The sequence below is a fragment of the Hemiscyllium ocellatum genome, chromosome 6 (assembly GCF_020745735.1).
Source record: "Hemiscyllium ocellatum isolate sHemOce1 chromosome 6, sHemOce1.pat.X.cur, whole genome shotgun sequence".
In the NCBI taxonomy this organism is placed as follows: domain Eukaryota; kingdom Metazoa; phylum Chordata; class Chondrichthyes; order Orectolobiformes; family Hemiscylliidae; genus Hemiscyllium; species Hemiscyllium ocellatum.
Genome location: NC_083406.1, coordinates 124,961,369 through 124,980,797, shown reverse-complemented (window position 1 = coordinate 124,980,797; position 19,429 = coordinate 124,961,369). Strand labels below are relative to the sequence as shown.

At 46.5% G+C, this 19,429-nt stretch overlaps 2 protein-coding genes across 2 annotated transcripts in view; both read right to left on the bottom strand.

The window, feature by feature from the left end:
* Positions 1-3,724, bottom strand: part of apbb1 (amyloid beta (A4) precursor protein-binding, family B, member 1 (Fe65)) — a 149,147-nt gene extending 145,423 nt beyond the window's left edge. Inside the window, exon 1 of the mRNA XM_060826401.1 lies at positions 3,646-3,724. The gene's annotated coding sequence lies outside the window, so the exon portion shown is untranslated. The remainder of the gene's footprint in view (positions 1-3,645) is intronic.
* A 2,573-nt stretch (positions 3,725-6,297) lies between these two features.
* LOC132816915 (hemopexin-like) lies at positions 6,298-19,427 on the bottom strand. The gene is made up of 10 exons (XM_060826938.1): positions 19,348-19,427; positions 18,763-18,830; positions 16,850-16,927; positions 15,101-15,243; positions 14,612-14,759; positions 13,421-13,633; positions 13,215-13,319; positions 12,166-12,296; positions 8,579-8,729; positions 6,298-6,715 (listed from the first exon to the last, which is right to left on the bottom strand). Exons 1-10 carry the CDS (start codon positions 19,410-19,412, stop codon positions 6,489-6,491), a joined length of 1,329 nt encoding a protein of 442 aa, XP_060682921.1. The 5' UTR covers positions 19,413-19,427; the 3' UTR covers positions 6,298-6,488.
* Positions 19,428-19,429: the final 2 nt, after the last annotated feature.

The window sequence follows — 19,429 nt, the reverse complement described above, 5'->3', positions numbered from 1 at the left end:
TCTGGGACTCGGTAAGGGCTCACTCTGTCACAGGAATTGGCCCACGCTCACTCCAACAGGAAAGACAAAGAAAACAAATATTTCTTAAGAGGAGAATGTTTGCAGAATTCCAAGATGCAGAAGGTTAGAAAAATTTAGTACACAAGTACAGCACATCATCAAGAAATTGAGCATCGAAGTGAGAATGTTTGTGAGAATCAAAGTGAGACAGCTTTGAAAGCTGTCTGCAGTTTTGACCTCTGTATTTAAGGATGGAAGTAAATACATTGAAGGTCATTCAGAGGAGGTTTACTAGATTGATGCCTGTAGTGAGTGGGTTGTCTTCTGAGAAACCCTGTGGACAGACTGTGCTTGTATCCATGGAGTTTAGAAGAGAGGGGTGGTTCGATTCAAGTGATTCTGAATGGTCTTAACAACATGCACATGGGAAGTATGATTCTTCTTGTAGGTCTATACAGAGCTAGAGACAACTGTTTTAAAATTAGGAATTAGTTTTTTGGGACAGAGGTGAGAATTTGGAACTCTGCTACCAAAGGATGTTCGCTGCACAATGTTCAGGGTCATTCTCAGATACTGATGCGGTCCATGTTCAAATGCAGCAAGACCAGGAAAATCAACCAGGCTTGGGCTAAAATGTGGCAAATCCATGCCAGTGAAATATATAGGATACTTAAGAGGCTTGACAGAGAAATCCTGCGAGGTTATTTCCCCTCATGGGAGTGTCTAGGACGAGAGGATTAATCTCAGAATAAAAGGGCACCAATTTAAGACTTGAGATGAGGAGGAATTTCTTCTCTCAGAGTTTTGAGAGTCTTTGGAACTCCTTGCCCCAAAGAGCTGTGGGAGCAGTGTCCTTGTGTATATTTAAGGCTGAGATTAGATTAGATTAGATTAGACTAGACTTCCAGTGTGGAAACAGGCCCTCCGGCCCAACAAGTCCACACCGACCCGCCGAAGCGAAACCCACCCATACCTCTACATTACCCCTTACCTAACACTACGGGCAATTTTAGCATGGCCAATTCACCTGACCCGCACATCTTTGGACTGTGGGAGGAAACCGGAGCACCCGGAGGAAACCCACGCAGACACGGGGAGAACGTGCAAACTCCACACAGTCAGTCGCCTGAGTCGGGAATTGAACCCGGGTCTTCAGGCGCTGTGAGGCAGCAGTGCTAACCACTGTGCCACCGTGCCGCCCACACGGTGATTGATAGATTCTTGCTCAAAGGTTAGGGAAAGGACAGGAAGATGGATGTGAGGAGTGTTGGACCAGCCATGATCCCATTGAATGGCAGAGCAGGCTGAAGGGACCAAACGGCCAGCTCCCGTTCCTATTTTTCATGGTTTTTGGGTCATAAATACTAGACTCTCTCCAAAAGGCCAGCATACACCCTTTGATATTCAATGGCATTGCCATCACTGAATCCCACAGTATCAACCTCCTGGGGGGGTTATCATTAACCAGAAACTGGACGCATCTAGCAATATTTTGTTTATTTCATTCCTGGGGCGTAGGAGTCACTGGCTGGGCCAGCATTTATTGCCCAACCTTAATTGCCCAGAGGGCAGTTAAGAGTCAGCCACATTGCTGTGGGTCTGGAGTCACATGTAGGCCAGACAGGGTAAGGATGACCGTTTTCTTCCCCAAAGTACATTAGTGAATCAGATGGGGGTTGGGGGGGGTGGGGTTCCAACAATTGGCAATGGATTCACGGTCGTCATTCGACTCTTAATTCCGGAGTTTTATTGTGTTCAAATTCTAACATCCGCCATGGCAGGATTTGAACTCAGGTTCCCAGATCATTAGCTGGATCTCTGGATTTATAGTCTACTAGGCCATCGTCTCCCCAGTAAGTGGCTACAAGAGCAAGTTTGAGGCTAGGAATACTGCAGTGAGTAACTCACCTCCTGACTCCCCAAAGCTTGCTCCCCATTGACAAGGCAGAAGTCCGGAGTGTGATAGAATGCTCCCACTTGCCTGGATGGGTGCATCTTCAAAAAGGACACCATCTAGGACAAAGCATCACATCCACAAACATCCACACCCTCCACCGCCATCATTCAGTAACAGCAGTGTGTACTATCTACTAGATACACTGTGGTAACTCACTTAACGTACTTTGACAGTAATTCCAAACCTACACCCACCCTTTGTCACAACAAGGACAAGAGTAATAGTTACAAAGGAACACAAGGTACAAAGCTCCTTTCCAAGTCTCACACCACCTTGATTCGGAGTTTTTTACATTTGTGAGTATCGCTGACTGGACCAGCATTTATTGCCCGTCCCTAGTTGCCCCTTGAGAAGGTAATGGTGTTCTGCACCTTGAACCACTGAAGTCTGTGTGCTGTAGGTAGACCCACAATGTCCTTGGAGAGAGAATTTCAGGATATTGACCCAGTGACACTGAAGGAACGGTGATCTATTTCAAAGTCAGGATAGTGAGTGGTTTGGAGAGGAACTTGCATGTTGTAGTATTTCCACATATGTACTGACATTGTCTCAGAGTCTTGGAGTCGTGCAGCATGGAAACAGACTGTTTGGTCCAACTATTCCATGCCAACCATGTTCCAAAATACACTGGTCCTGCTTGCCGCCTTCCGGCCCATATCCCTCCAAGCATTTCCTATTCATATGTTGTGGTTCTGTTCGCCGAGCTGGGAATTTGTGTTGCAGACGTTTCGTCCCCTGTCTAGGTGACATCCTCAGTGCTTGAGAGCCTCCTGTGAAGTGCTTAGAACATAGAACATAGAACATAGAAGGATACAGCGCAGTACAGGCCCTTCGGCCCTCGATGTTGCGCCGACCGAATCCTACCTAGCCTATACTAGCCCAATAACTTCCAAATGCCTATCCAATGCCCGCTTAAATGACCATAAAGAAGGAGAGTTCACCACTGATACGGGCAGGGCATTCCATGAACTCACAACCCGCTGTGTGAAGAATCTACCCCTAACATCTGTCCTATACCTACCACCCCTTAATTTAAAGCTATGTCCCCTAGTAATACCTGACTCCATTAGCGGTAAAAGGTTCTTAGTATCTACCCTATCTAAACCCCTAATCATCTTATACACTTCTATCAGATCTCCCCTAAACCTTCTCTTCTCCAATGAGAACAGCCCCAAGTGCCTCAGCCTTTCCTCATAAGATTTTCCTACCATTCCAGGCAACATCCTGGTAAACCTCCTCTGCACTCGTTCTAAAGCTTCCACATCCTTCCTATAGTATGGTGACCAAAACTGCACACAATACTCCAGATGAGGCCGCACCAGAGTCTTATACAACTGCAACATGACCTCAGGACTCCGGAACTCAATTCCTCTGCCAATAAAGCCCAGTACACCATATGCCTTCCTCACAGCACTATTTACCTGGGTGGCAACTTTCAGAGATCTGTGTACATGGACACCAAGATCCCTCTGCTCATCCACACTACCAAGTAGCCTACCATTAGCCCAGTAATCCATCATCTTGTTATTCCTACCAAAGTGAACGACTTCGCACTTAGCTACATTGAATTCCATTTGCCACATTTCCGCCCAGCTCTGCAACTTATCTATATCCCGCTGTAACTTACCACTTCCTTCCTCACTATCCACAACTCCACCGACTTTTGTGTCATCCGCAAACTTGCTTACCCAGCTTTCAAGTCCTTCCTCTAGCTCATTTATAAAGATAACAAAAAGCAATGGTCCCAAAACAGATCCTTGTGGTACACCGCTAGTAACTGCGCTCCAGATCTGTGATCTGCTTCTGTGATCTTTCCTCCAGCATTTGTAGTGGTTTGAATCTGCCACTTCCGGTTGTCAGTTCCAGCTCTCTGCTGCAGTGGCCGGTATATTGGGTCCAGTTTGATGTGCTTATTGATTGAATCTGTGGATGAGTGCTATCCTCTAGGAAATCCCAGGCTGTTCTCTGTTTGGCTTGTCCTAAAATAGTAGTGTTGTCCCAGTCGAATTCATGTTGCTTGTCAGCTGCGTGTGTGGCTACTAAGGATAGCTGGTTGTGTCATTTCGTGGCTAGTTGGTGTTCATGGATGCGGATCGTTAGCTGTCTTCCTGTTTGTCCTATGTAGTGTTTTGTGCAGTCCTTGCATGGGATTTTGTACACTACGTTGTACAAAACCAATGTAGTGTACAAAATCCCATGCAAGGACTGCACCGGAGATTCCCAGTTGAGAGGAGAACTGCCAAGCCACCAGTACATAAAAAGACTGCCCGAAAAATAGCTCTCTTCAAGATACCTTTATCGACCAGTAACCTGTGAGGCAGAATCCCCCAAGAAGAAGAAAAGAAGGCCAAAATACCCAGCAGAACAAAAGCTGTCTAGTTTTGAGATATGTTTTAGAACATCGAACATAGAACATTACAGCGCAATACAGGCCCTTCAGCCCTCGATGTTGTGCTGACCTGTGGAACCAATCTGAAGCCCATGTAACCTATACTATTCCATTCTCACCCATATGCCAATCCAATGACCATTTAAATGCCCTGAAAGTTGGCGAGACTACTACTGTTTCAGGCAATGTGTTCTAAGCCCCTACTACTCTCTGAGTAAAGAACCTACCTCTGACATCTGTCCTATATCAATCACCCCTCAATTTAAAGCTATGCCCCCTCGTGCTAGCCGTCACTATCTGGCAAAAAAGGCTCTCATTGTCCACCTATCTAACCCTCTGATTATCTTATATGTCTCAATTAAGTCACCTCTCAACCTTCTTCTCTTTAACCAAAACAGCCTCAAGTCCCTCAGCCTTTCCTCGTAAGACCTTCCCTTCATACCCAAGAAACATCCTAGTAAATCTCCTCTGAACTCTTTCCAAAGCTTCCACATCCTTCCTGTAATGCGGTGACCAGAACTGTATGTAATAATCCAAATGTGGCCGCACCAGAGTTTTGTACAGCTGCAGCATGACCTCATGGTTCTGAAACTCAATCTCTCTACTAATAAAAGCTAACACACCGTATGCCTTCTTAACAACGCTATCAACTTGGATGGCAACTTTCAGAGATCTATGTACATGGACACCGAGATCTCTCTGCTCATCTACACTATCAAGAATCTTACCATTACCCCAGTACTCTGCATTCCTGTTACTCCTTCCAAAGTGAATCACCTCACACTTTTCCACATTAAACTCCATTTCCCACCTCTCAGCCCAGCTCTGCAGCTTATCTATGTCCCTCTGTAACCAACAACCTCCTTCGGCACTATCTACAACTCCACCGACCTTAGTATCATCACAAATGTACTAACCCCCCCTTCTACACTCTCATCCAAGTCACTTATATAAATGACAAACAACAGTGGACCCAAAACAGGTCCTTGCGGTATCCCACTAGTAACTGAGCTCCAGGATGAATATTTCCCATCAGCCACCACCCTCTGTCTTCTTTCAGCTCGTCAATTTCTGATCCAAACTGCTATATCACACTCAATCCCATGTCTCTATATTTTGTGCATTAGCCTCTATCTCAATGCAATATTCCCACTTTCTCTCCGTACCCCTTGTTGTCTCTAAAATTTAGATAATTATGTATCTGCAGTAACTAATTAAGCCATCTTCAACTTTGCTTTTCAAAGCTACAGGTAGGGCAGTGGTCATGGGTTTGGAAGGTGATGTCTCTGCAGCTTTGGTGAATTTCTGTCATGTACTTTGTAACAGTTCTCATTGATCCCCATTGGTTCCAGTTTTGCTATGGCCCCTTGATCTGCATTCAGTCAAACACAGCCTTCATGTCAAGGGCATTCACTCTCCCTTCACCTTTGGAATTCAGCTCTTTTGTCCCTGTTTGAACTAAGGAATAAGGAGCAGTAACAAAAAAGGGTTTGTGAAAACAAAAGGGTGTTTTCTGATTTGGTGTCATTAAGCAAGGAAACAACAGTGCCTTTTGGAGCTGAGGTGCTTATAATTGAGGTGATTGAGGGGAGGTAGAGAGTCACTGACTGGATGCTCAGGGTAAGAGCCAAGGGCTCGAGCCTAGCAGGGATGTGAGGAGGAGGGTGTCACTGTTTACGGTTTGGTAATACTGCACTGTTAATATATCTACATCAATGTCCACGTCACTCTGAGCCTTAATCCAGAACCTTTCTTTGCTCTAGCAACTGGCATTCCACATTAATAGAGGCTTCAGCACTCAAACAGTGGGCAGGTTCGGATACATGTGAAGCAGAATCTGTGTGTGTTCAGCTCATGAACTAGGGAGACTGCAAAATATTGTCAATAATTCAAGTCAGCCAATGAGTGTGGAATAACAGTTCCTTTATTAAAGCTGTGATAGGTCAGCAAGAACTTGGAATTGTCCAGTTGTTTATTGTACACAGTAAGCTCGGCAGAAAGGCTTTGCACTTTAGGAGAGGCTGCAGTGATAATTGCTGTGATTCAGGACAGTGTGATCAGGTGTCCGCCTGAAACTTCCCCCTTTGGTATTCTGGTGAAGCCAGTGCAAGTGTCCCACCCTCCAGCTACCTGACTGTCCAATCAGTGTACACAAGACATGAAATCCACACTGATGCTGTGTGGGTCTGGGGTCTCTGTCTGTGCTTCAAGCTCCTTTGTTGAACTGTACTTGTAGTAATTAGTGCCGACAAATATGAAGATGCCCTCAGTGTTACACATAGCACCATCCACGTGGGAATGACCAATCTGGAACCCATTATCTAAAACTCTGGGTGTCTGTTCCAGATTGACACTCTGCACCCGATTACCTGCAACATGACAGAGGAAGTAAGGTTAGAAAGAACAGGTTTTGTTTTTAAACCAGCAACTTTCATAATCTCAGAACATTGTAAATGCATTCCTTTACAAAAGGGAAGAACTTTACAAAGTAGAGTCCCTCGTGTAATGTTTGAAATGAAGCAGCCAGTTTGGACATGGTAAGATCCCAGATAGAATAATCACCTTTAAATGTGAACAAGACAGCAACAGACTGTGTAATCCTTCCTTAAATAAGGTCACCATTGTCCAACCGGACCATATGGCTGCTCTCTCATTAGACAGAGACAACGGCAGGAGGTTTGAGCTAATGGTCCCCAATCCTCAGGTGAAGGGAGAGGTTGTGATGGAGAATCCTTCCTGGTAAGCTCAGCTAGTGAGACTATTGAACCCACAATGCTGGTGTTATTCTGCACTGCAACCAGCTGACCAGCAGGTGAGTGACTAAAGTTGGCTTTGTCCGTCCCCCAATGCCCTCACCAGTATGCAAAATGGAAGAACAGTTCGTGAGAAGATATCAGAGGACTCCTGAAGTACTTGTGTGGATATCATGGACTACCTGCCTCTTCCCCATGAGCATTCTGCCTCCATGCTGACACCTACTGGGCTCACCATGTCTCTGAACATGTGACCGATGTAGCTGTCAAACTGGGGAATGCATCAAAGTGACTGAAATTGTCACTCAAAGTCCAATGCCAGAGGTCACATGTCTGCAGCCAGGGACACTCTGGCACACATGGCCATCTGTGTCACATTTAGCACCAACTGGGGGACATGCTTCCCATGCAGCGGAACTGGCCTGCCCTGCCTTTACTTTAGTCTTTGGATACATTGTGACTGGAGAGCAACAAGAAGACATTTTACTTAAACTTAATTTTATTTCAATCCATTGTTCTTCTTTACTTTATTTTCTCTAAAGAGCTGCTATATTTTAGTACTGACCCTCTGACAGTGCGGCACTCCCTCAGCACAGACCCTCCGACAGTGCGGCACTACCTCAGCACTGACCCTCTGACAGTGCGGCACTCCCTCAGCACAGACCCTCCAACAGTGCGGCACTACCTCAGCACTGACCCTCTGACAGTGCGGCACTCCCTCAGCACAGACCCTCCGACAATGCGGCACTACCTCAGCATTGACCTCTGACAGTGCGGACTCCCTCAGCATTGACCCTCTGACAGTGCGGCACTCCCTCAGCACTGACCCTCTGACAGTGTAGCTCTCCTCAGCACTGACCCTCTGACAGTGCAGCACTACCTCATCATTGACCCTCTGACAGTGCGGCACTCCCTCAGCACTGACCCTCTGACAGTGCGGCACTCCCTCAGCACTGACCCTCCCACAGTGCAGCACTCCCTCAGCCCTGACCCTCCGGCTGTGCGGCACTCCCTCAGCACTGACCCTCCGACAGTGCGGCACCACTCAGCACTGACCCTCCGACAGTGCGGCACTCTCTCAGCACTGACCCTCTGACAGTGCGGCACTCCCCCAGCACTGACCCTCCCACAGTGCAGCACTCCCTCAGCCCTGACCCTCCGGCTGTGCGGCACTCCCTCAGCACTGACCCTCCGACAGTGCGGCACTCTCTCAGCACTGACCCTCAGACTGTACATTGCACCCTCAGCATTGATCCTCCAGTAGTGCAGCACTCCCTCAGTACTGACCCTCTGACAGTGTGGCACTCCCTCAGTACTGACCGTCCGACAGTGTGGCACTCCTTCAGCACTGACCTTCAGACAGTGCAGTGCTCCCTGAGCACCAACCCTTCAACAATGTGGTAATCTTGAAGTTGTTAAAATAACAGACTACATTGAGATTTTTCACAGAGATCACTGTCACATAAATATTTGCCTTACCCCTGATGACATAGAGAAGCGATGTTCCTGGACATATAAATGTTGCATCAACACCTGCACCAGAGATTCCCAGCTCTTCTGTGATAGGTTTGGGATAGCCTTCAATCAAGGTGTACTGTGCCTCAGCTTTGTAAATGAATAATTGTGATCCCTGAAAGTCAAAGAAACAATTATCGAGAATTTATCGTGTTAAACTTTAAATCATTTCCATTCAACTTTGCAGCCCTTCCCATCGACCGTTCCCAGGGCATCAATGAAGGTCCATCACTTTTCTCATGAAAGACAGCAATGTAAACACAAGAGAGAGTCAGTGAGGGTCATGCAGTTGGTGTGGTGCACATGGATAGTTGCAGAGCATTTGAGACTTTGCCCATGACTCTGTTGCGGACCAGGCTTCAGCTCAGGGAATAAAAGGGACAGTAGTCACATGGAAACAGAACTGTTTTTCACGTTGGAGGAACGTTTTCTCGTGGAGTTCCTCAGGGCCAGTGTTAGCACCCTTGCTTTTTCTGGTAAACAGTAATGATCTAGATCTTGGTGTGTGGGGACTAGTTGAAAGTTTGCAGAGTTTATAAAACGTGGAAGTATTTTGAACAGTGGCTTCATCCTAAATACAGCGTTGATGAGAAGAAGCAGCAAGTTTAAAAGAGTGTGATGAGGAGGGAGTGGCTTCATTCTGAACAGACAGCTGATATAGGCTGAATGTGAAAATAGCCTGGTAATCACAGAGTAGTTAGTCTGACATCTGTGGTTGTGAAATTTATTACAAAATATTATGAGGGACAGGAATAATCACTAGAAAGGCAAAGATTGATCGGGGATAGTCAGCACAGATTTTTTTTAGAGGGAGATCTTGTCTGACTAATTTAATTGATGTTTTTCAAAAGGTCACTGAATAGGTTGATGAGGGCAGTGCAGTTGTTGTGGTTTATATAGTCTCAGTAAAGCCTTTGACAAGGTCCCACATGGAAGGCTGGTCCAAAAGGTCAGAGCCCATGGGATCCAAGGCAAGATAGCAAAGTGGATCCAAAATTGGCTTTTAGACAGGTGGCACAGGGGGATGGTGGAGGGATGATTTTGTGATTAGAAACCTGTGACCAACAGTGTATCACAAGGGTCCTTGCTGTTTGTTATGTATTAATGAGTTGGATGTGAATAAGAATGTTTAATCAGTAAGTTTGTAGACAACATGAAAATTGGTGGGTGTTGTAGATAGTGAGGAGGGTTGTCTCAAGCTACAGTCTGATATTGATCAGCTGGTAAATTGGGCAGAGCTATGGCAGATGGAATTTAATCCTGATAAGTGTAAGGTGATGCAGTTTGGAAGGTTTAATAAGGGAGGGATATGCACCGTGAATGGTCAGTCCCTGGGGAATACCGAGAAACCAAAGAAACGAGACCATAGATCCCTGAAGGTGTCAGCATGGATAGACAGGGTGGGCAAGAAGGCATACAGCAAGCTGGCCTTCATCATCCAGGGTGTACAATATCAGAGCAAGGAAATCTTGTTACAACTTTATAAAGCATTGGTTAGGCCACAGATGGAACACTGTGTGCAATTCTGATTGCCACAATATTGGATGGCAATGATTATATTGGAGAGGGTGCAGAGGAGATTCCCCAGGATGTTGCCTGGGATGGAAAGGCTCAGTTATGAGGAGAGACTGGATAGGCTGGGTTTGTTTTCCTTGGAGCAGGGGACGCTGAGTGGGGGGGAATCTGATTGATGTATACAAAACTATGAAAGGTATAGACAAAGGAGATCATGAGAATCTTTTCCCCATGGCAGACATGTTTAAGACCAGATGGAATAAATTTAAGGTGGGGAGCAAGTGGTTTAGAGGAGATCTGAGAGAATTCACCCCTCCAGTAGAAATATGGAAGGCACTGCCTGAGAGAGTGGTGGAGGCAGGTACTCTCTCACCACTGAAAGAACATCTGGATGAGCACTTCAAAGACCAGGCTATAGTAGGTTATGGACTAAGGGCAGTAGATGGGATTAATGTAGTTTAGTGTTTGGTGGTCAGCATACACATGGTGGGCTGAAGCTCTAATTCGATATTCTATGACTCTAGCAATTGGAGATGAGACAGGCATTCCTGTGCAGTAAACGGCACGGTGGGCGTGGTTAGCACTGCTGCCTCACAGCGCCAGAGACCCGGGTTCAATTCCCGCCTCAGGTGAGTGTCTGTGTGGAGCTTGCACGTTCTCCCCGTGTCTGCGTGGGTTTCCTCCGGGTACTCCGGTTTCATCCTACAGTCCAAAGATATGCCGGTTAGGTGAATTGGCCATGCTAAATTGCCCGTAGTGTTAGGTAAGGGGTAAATGTAGAGGTATGGGTGGGTTGCACTTCGGTGGGTCGGTGTGGACTTGTTGGGCCGAAGGGCCTGTTTCCACACTGTAAGTAATCTAATCTAATCTAATCTAATCTAAACGTAACTCCAGCATGGTGTTTTATCTCTTGGTGCCAGGGTCAATGAGATCATGGAGAGGCTGCAGGATGTCCTTTTGGGGAAGGGGCGGGGGTGTGACTGCCAGAGGTCATGGTCCAGTAATGACAGCCCGGGAGAAGGAGGATGGCAGAGTTGGGAAGGAAATTAAAACAACAGGAGCTCAGGAGCAAGAAACTCAGAATTACTCCCAGTGCCATGTGCTAGCGATCAGAAGAACAGGAGGGGTGGCTGGAGAACTGGTATAGGAGGGAGGGCCTGAGATTTCAGAGGCTTTGGAACTGGTTCTGAGGTAAGTGGAACAAGCTGGACAGGTTCCAGCTTAATGAGACTGGGAGTGATATCCTCACGGGGGATTTACAAGGGCTGCTGGGGTGGGTTTAAACCTGAACATCATCGGGACGGGAACCTCAGGGGGAACCCAAACTGGAAAGCAGTTAAGCTGGTTACAGGAAGATGAAAAGCTGCAAGGGAGATCAGAAAACAGGAGAAATGTCAGCCTAAAGGATATGGAGGAGAAAGCAGATACTGGCCATTAAGTCGGATAACGAACCACGATCAGATTGTATGGCAGGGAAGACTCGAAGGCTGAATGGCCAGCTCTTACTCCTGTTTTCTCAGTTTCTATGAAACAAAACTAAGCATCGAGTACGCCTTAAAAGTGGAATAATGTCAAAAAAAAGGCAAGATAATTTGATCTGAAAGCACAATTAATGATACATGGATATGACCCAATTATCATCACAGAAACATGGCAGCAAGGTGATCAGGACTTGGAGCTGATTATTTAAAGGAATTCGACATTTGGGAAGGAAAGACAAGAAGGAAAAGGAGATAGAGTTGTGCTGGAATTCTGTATCCTCGAGGACTGTGGAGACTCCGTCTTTGAGTTTATTTCAGGTAGAGGTTGGTAAGTTTTGGGTTTGGTTTTGGAGATTGAACACTTCAATGTCCTTTACCCATTCCATCAGCCAGCATTGTATGAAATGGCACAGCGGACCATGCAACTTGAGAGATCTACTCATGATCCCACTTATACACACACACACACACACACACACACACACACACACAGATTAATGAGGACAGATTATGGAAATTCCTGAAGGTGTTGTCAGACCAGGAGCTGTTACTTACCTGGATAAAGTAGATCTTCTTGTTCCAGGTGAAAACTCCATCGATTTTGCCGTGCAGTGATGGCCAGGTAGAATGAATTTGCCATGGGTGCCAGCCATCTCTTTTGGAGTCCAGGCGAAAGTACACATTGGCTGGAAAGACCAAAAGAAGCAGCCAGGATGAGGAGAGCCTTGTCAGAAAGTGAATACTCCCACACCGAGCCCAACATTGTGAGAAATCTCTGTAATTGGTGGGAGGCAATGGTCTAGATCCAGGTTAAAGTCCTGGGTTCAAATCCCACCACGGCAGATGGTGGAATTTGAATTCAATAAAAATCTGGAATTAAGAATTGAATGATGACCAGGAAGTTGTTGTTGACTGTCAGAAAAAAAAGTCTCGTTTGCTAACGCCTTTGAGGGAAATCTGCCAACCTTACCCGGTCTGGCATCTTTGTCACTCCAGACCCACAGCAATGTGGTTGACGTTTAACTGCCCTCTGCATATTTAGGAATGGTCAATAAATACTGGGCCAGCCCGTGACATTCATATCCCATAAACAAATAAATAACCATCAGGGAGATACCAGATTCCCGGACATTCCTGTCTGACTGTGGTATTCCCAATTTTATTCTGAAAACCATGAGTTCCCAGCTGTTGGAGTCAAGTCTCATGCACCTTCTATCCCACTTTCATGGCTGTTCTTCAAGTGAGGATTGAAAGAGTCTGGTGCAGCCACAATACTGTACCACGATGGACCTCAGTTTCCTTCACTGAATGTGCACTGGCAGGGCTGAAGAAAACACAGGAAGAAGCTCTGACCCTTTTTTGACTTCTGATGAAAGGTCACTAACAAAGGGATAAATTTGGGTTCTCTATTCAATGATGCTGCCAGACCCACTGGGTTTCTCCAGCATTTTGCGATTCCCAGCATCCGTTTTTGTTGAATAATTCCTCTTAACCGAGAGATAGATAATCAGGATTTCACAAAGTACAGGGCAGCAGACAACTGTCTGAACTCAAAAGTTCAGCCACCAACTGAATGGGACATTCCCATTGAATGTGATACTCACCTCGGAATGCGTAAACTCTGCCGAGTTCATCTTCATTAAACTCATCAAAGGACCGGTTACTGCAACGGTTATAAATGGAAGGATCTGCAGTTTTGTTCCCATGGCCTGTGGATGAGAGAAAAAGTCCATAAAATCCCAGTTCTGGAGTTAATATCCGGCCCGTACTTTCCATGTTTCTATAACAGGAGCAATAACTAATTTCCCACCTCGACCTTCACATCGCATGAAGTAATTCCGAGCATCCTTGGGGTAGTTCTCAAATGCCTGGCCAGTGTGAGGGTTGAACCGAGTGAAGTTTGACCCTTGGAAGCAGTAATTACGATCAATCCACCTCATGGCTGCTGTGCACTGATGTGTCCCTGTCCATGGTCTCACTTTCACTGTTTTGGTGCTGAGATCAAACAGGTATGTGGTATCTCCTGCAAACACACGTGTAGAAAGAGGCTGCAGTACTGGGGTAGTGCCACACTGTCAGAGGGTCAGTGCTGAGGGAGCGCCGCACTGTCAGAGGGTCAGTGCTGAGAGAGGGCCGCAATATCAGAGGGTCAGTACTGAGAGAGGGCCGCAATGTCAGAGGGTCAGTGCTGAGGGAGCGCCGCACTGTCAGAGGGTCAGTGCTGAGAGAGGGCCGCAATGTCAGAGGGTCAGTGCTGAGGGAGCGCTGCACTGTCAGAGGGTCAGTGCTGAGGGAGTGCCACACTGTCAGAGGGTCAGTGCTGAGGGAGTGCCATACTGTCAGAGGGTCAGTGCTGAGGGAGTGCCACACTGTCAGAGGGTCAGTACTGAGGGAGTGCCACACTGTCAGAGGGTCAGTGCTGAGAGAGGGCCGCAACGTCAGAGGGTCAGTGCTGAGGGAGCGCTGCACTGTCAGAGGGTCAGTGCTGAGGGAGTGCCATACTGTCAGAGGGTCAGTGCTGAGGGAGTGGGCACTGTCAGAGGGTCAGTACTAAGGGAATGCCACACTGTCAGAGGGTGAGTATTGAGGTAGTGCCGCACTGTCGGAGGGTCAGTGCTGAGGGAATGCTGCACTGTCGGAGGGTCAGTGCTGAGGGAGTGCCACACTGTCAGAGGGTCAGTGCTGAGAGAGGGCCGCAATGTCAGAGGGTCAGTGCTGAGAGAGGGCCGCACTGTCAGAGGGTCAGTGCTGAGGGAGTGCCGCACTGTCGGGAGGTCAGTGCTGAGGGAGTGCCGCACTTTCGGAGGGTCAGTGCTGAGGGAGTACCGCACTGTCGGAGGGTCAGTGCTGAGGGAGTACGCACTGTCGGAGGGTCAGTGCTGAGGGAGTGCCGCACTGTTGGAGGGTCAGTGCTGAGGGAGTGCCGCACTGTCAGAGGGTCAGTGCTGAGGGAGTACCGCAATGTCGGAGGGTCATGTCCCACTTTAGGGATTGGTTTTACCTTTGAAGAAAAGCACAGAATCATGTTGGCACTCTCCCTGAGGACACTCGACTGCAGCTCCCAAATTATCCGGAACTCCATGGAATTTGTCTTGAATGAGGAACTGGCCTTCTGGTTTATTGCCATTGTATTGCCAGACATGATTCCCCTGAAAAACAAGAAGAGTTTAAAGAGTGATTTGAAAGTGAAAGCAGGAATCGAATCTTGTCCCTGAAATCATTAAATATTGCTGAACAAGTTGAGAAGATCTGTGGGAAGTGTATGTGTTTGAGATTTTGCAAATATTGTTTTCTTCACCAATCTCTCTCTCCACTCCAATCCATGGGAGGTGGCTGTCACTGGCTGGGCAAGCATTTACTGCCAATCTTGGAGCCACTGGGTTTTTGTGATCAGAGTTGAGAGTGTGGTGCTGGAAAAGCACAGCAGGTCAGGCAACGTCGGAGGAGCAGAAGAAACGATGTTTTGGGAAAAAGCCCTTCATCAGTCTACCTTGAAGAAGAACATTCTGTCATGCTGCTCTGGTGAGTTTTTATGGTGCATCCGGAATGCTGCATCGATGTGATCCGGTAATCCGGACCAGGTTTCATTGATGAATTGGGCAGGAGCTTGGAACCCTCTCCAAAGAAACGCATCTGTCAGACAACACAAGCAGACTTTTAGGAAGCTCAACATCAAGGTTTTCTCTCTGCTCTAGTACATAACAAAGATTAACAACAATTTTTAATTTTACAGCAACTTCAACAGCCTCAGGCGACTGACTGTGTGGAGTTTGCATGTTCTCCCCGTGTCTGCGTGGGTTTCCTCCGGGTGCTCCGGTTTCCTCCCACAGTCCAAAGATGTGCGGGTCAGGTGAATTGGCCATGCTAAATTGCCCGTAGTGTTAGGTAAGGGGTAAATGTAGGGGTATGGGTGGGTTGCGTTTCAGTGGGTCGGTGTGGACTTGTTGGGCCGAAGGGCCTGTTTCCACACTGTAAGTAATCTAATCTAATCTAATCTAATAAAACATCCCATGGAGCAATATTTAAACATAAGTTGGTCAAAGACTGAAAGAGGGGCAGAGCAAAGTAGAGAGATGGAGAGAGAGAGATGGAGAAAGAGGTAGGGAGAGAGAGGTACAAAGTGGGAAGGAGAAAGAGGCAGCGAGGCAGAGAGGTTTAAGGAAGGAACCAGGAGCTGGAGCCATGACCACCAATTACAGAATGGTTTAATTCGGGGACACCCAGAACCCAGCGATTCAGCTGAGACTGAATTAGCATAAACATATCTGAGTTCAGCATCACCTTCTTGCTCGAGTACCAAGCCCCCTTACCCATCTCTTTCCATTCTTTCCATAAGCAAGGTTTGAGAACAATGAACGGTACAGCATAAGAACACAACTTTTGTTTCATGGGGGAAGACTCCTCTCCCAGCCTGGGCCTGGGCTTTGATGTTGAAGTGAAAACAAACTGAGTTTGTCAAATCTCTGCTCATAACTAATACCCTCCAAACTAGACAACATTCCGGGAAACTGTATCTGTACTCATTCCGAAACCTCCCCATCCTTCGGGTTATGTGGTGACCAGGACTGTACATAATGAGATGTTGAATGAGGACTGGATGACGTTTGGCTCATGTCACCCTGTCACTGACCCATTTCTAGTCCAGCATCTAACCTTAAACCAGAATCTAAATTGGTTTTGGTTCCCAAAAGCTGACAAAGCAGACAGACCGACAGTTTGTGCTGAGTTACTAACCTTGGGAATCAGATGCTGTTTGGTTTTGAAATAAACAAAATGATTTGGTTTTGTTTTGCCATGGGATGTGGGTATTGTTGGAAAGCCCAGCTTTTGTTGCCCACCTTTAATTGCCCTTGAACTGAGGAGTTTGCTCAGCTTTTCTAGAGGGTGGTTAAGAGTCTGGAGCCACATGTAGGCCAGACCAGGTAAGGAAGGCAGATCCTCCTCCCTAAAGGGCATTAGTGACCCAGATGGGTTTTTACAACAATCAGTAATGTTACACGGTCTCTATCACTGAAAGACGCTCTTTCCATCAATTAACAAATTAAATGTAAATTCTACCAGCTGCTATTGGTGACCTTTGGCCCCATGTTCTCAGAAGGTCTGTCTTTGGCACTAGATTACAAACCAGTACACCATCATCTCCCCTAAACGTGAATGGTTTTTTGTTCTGTGTGGGAAGTTGAACCACGAGGGAAAACTCCTCTTCCAAACTGGGTCCGGGTACGGCCTATGATCTCACCTCGGAAAAAGTAGGTAACTCCTTGCTCATCCAGGGTGATGGCATCAAATCCCAGACCATCACAGCGATTGGGAAAGCCTAAAAAAAAAATTGTGAACACTTAATGAAAGGAATTAAATAAACATAATGATCAAGAATCTGGAGCCCACTGATGGCCTGACAAATTCAGTTGAAAAAGTCCTTATTCATTGCCTTCCTACATGGTGTTACCGGAGATCAGGGATTCAGTTGACTGGGATTTGATTCTTTCAGACCAGGTGGGAGTGCCCTCACCCAATAGCATTGGGAAAGGAATGCTGTAATCTGATTCATTGCAATGTGTCAATGATACATAACTGGGCTGCAGTGACCAAAGAGGGAGATTTCAGATGTTAGGATTCCATGGACCAATGGGGTGGGTCTATCCTACAGAGTGAGTGAATGTAAGGATGACTCTCACTGCCTGAAGACTCACTCTCAGAGCGCATATTCAATGTTGCTTTCTTTCCACAACTAATGGCAAAGCAAACAGGCGATAGTCCAGGGAAACTGCACCTGGCACAGTTTTCAACAACAATAAATCCCACAAGGGGGCTGGCCGCATTAAATGTAGAAACGAATGATAAGCCAGGATCAGTTAAAAGCTACACAGCGTGTGGACATTGATATAATAATCATCATAAAAGGATCCAATTTAAGGGAGACTTTGACAGGGAGAAACACGAGCCAGTTATGTGATGCTAGATTTGGAAAGATTGTCTTCCTTGAGACAAGACAGAGACTGTCCACCATAAACTGGGGCAACTTTGTTTACGGTTAAAACAACCAATGCCAATGCAAATGGTTCAAAAAGGAATTTGTAAAGCAACATCAGTTTATATCTGTTAGAGACCACGAGCTCCACTTCTTAAAAAATCACAGCCATGTTCAACAAAGGAGGGTAGGCAATGGCCTCATCAAGTTATTGCGTGACTATTAGTCCAGGAACTCAGCTAATGTCCTGGAGACCAGCAGATAGTGGAATTTGGTTTCAATACTAAAGAAAACACTAATTAAGATTCTACTGATGACAATGAAACCATTGTCAATTCTCAACAAAAACCTATCTGGTTGTTAATCTCCTCCAGGGAAGGAAATTTACCATCATTACCTGGTCTGATCTACAAGTGACTCCAGATCCACAGCAATGTGGCTGACTCTCAACTGCCCTCTGACAGTTCACAAGCAACAAAGGGTCAGGCAACAAATGCTGGCTGCCCAGTCATGCCCCTGCCCCACAAGTGAATCTATAGCTTTAAATTAAGGGGAGGTAGGTATAGGACGGATGTTAGGAGTAGATTCTTTACTCAGCGCGTCGTGAGTTCATGGAATGCCCTGCCAGTAGCAGTGGTGGACTCTCCCTCTTTATGGGCATTTAAACGGGCATTGGATAGACATATAGAGGATAGCGGGGCTAGTGTAGGTTAGGTGGACTTGGGTCGGCGCAACATCGAGGGCCAAAGGGCCTGTACTGTGCTGTATTTTTCTATGTTCTATGTTCTATAAAAGTTAAAACACAAGAGAAAGCTGAAAGCAGAAATGTGTAATTGCTGGAACATTGTAAGGACTGCAGATGCTGGATTCAGAGTCAATAAAATGTGGAGCTGAAAAGACGCAGCAAATCAGACGGTATCACAGGCCCCTCGGACGGGTCAGACAGTATCACAGGCCCCTCTGACAGGTCAGACAGTATCACAGGCCCCTCGGGCAGGTCTGACAGTATCACAGGCCCCTCAGATGATGTCTGACCTGCTGTTCCTTTCCAGCTCCACATTTTATCAAGTGTCTAATTGCTGTCACATATGGAGGGGATTACGAGTCACATGTCTCCAGAGGTGAGTGAGGTAAATTGCCTCCTGGTGGACACAGAGGAGAGGAGCCAAGTGGAGACAAACCTGCATGGTTGGGGTGGGTGTGTCCCTGGCTCAGCTCATCTTCTGTAATGTTTGGTATGTGCTTCATCCTGGAATAAAAGAACAAATCGTCACATTCTCAATCATTCTTTATTCTGAAGAAAAGTTTTTAATTGTACTCCTTTCAATTTACTATCCTTCAGCAGAAATAAATCCCTTTTCTTTAGAATTGTAGCCTAGAACTCTCCTGCAGTCTCCTTTTCTACCTTCCCCTCTATCACTCTCAATCAGAGAATGGAGCAAAGGATCCAGAAGTAAAAGCAACCTTCTTTCTCTCTTGTTCCTGACCTGTGTACAGCCTCAAGCTCTTCGATTCTGTGCATTTATTTGAATCAGCTCATAGTTTGGTTTGAAGCTACACAAAAGAAACCCAGGAGTTTTGGCATTTAAATAGTTTAATTCACATGTTTTTGCTAAGTCCTGGCATAAGTCATTTTAAGATGGACAGTGGACACACAGTCACCTTTTTGGTCAGTTAACGGCAGGCCCTTAACTTTCAGTAAGGAAACAGTTTAACAGTTGACAGCATGACACTCTGCAGGAGCTTGGCACAAAGGCATTACTTACCAGGGGTAAGAGAAGCTGAGGACCACAGCCCAGGACAGACACAATCCTCCCAGCAGCAGCTTCATGGTCACTTGGTAGATCT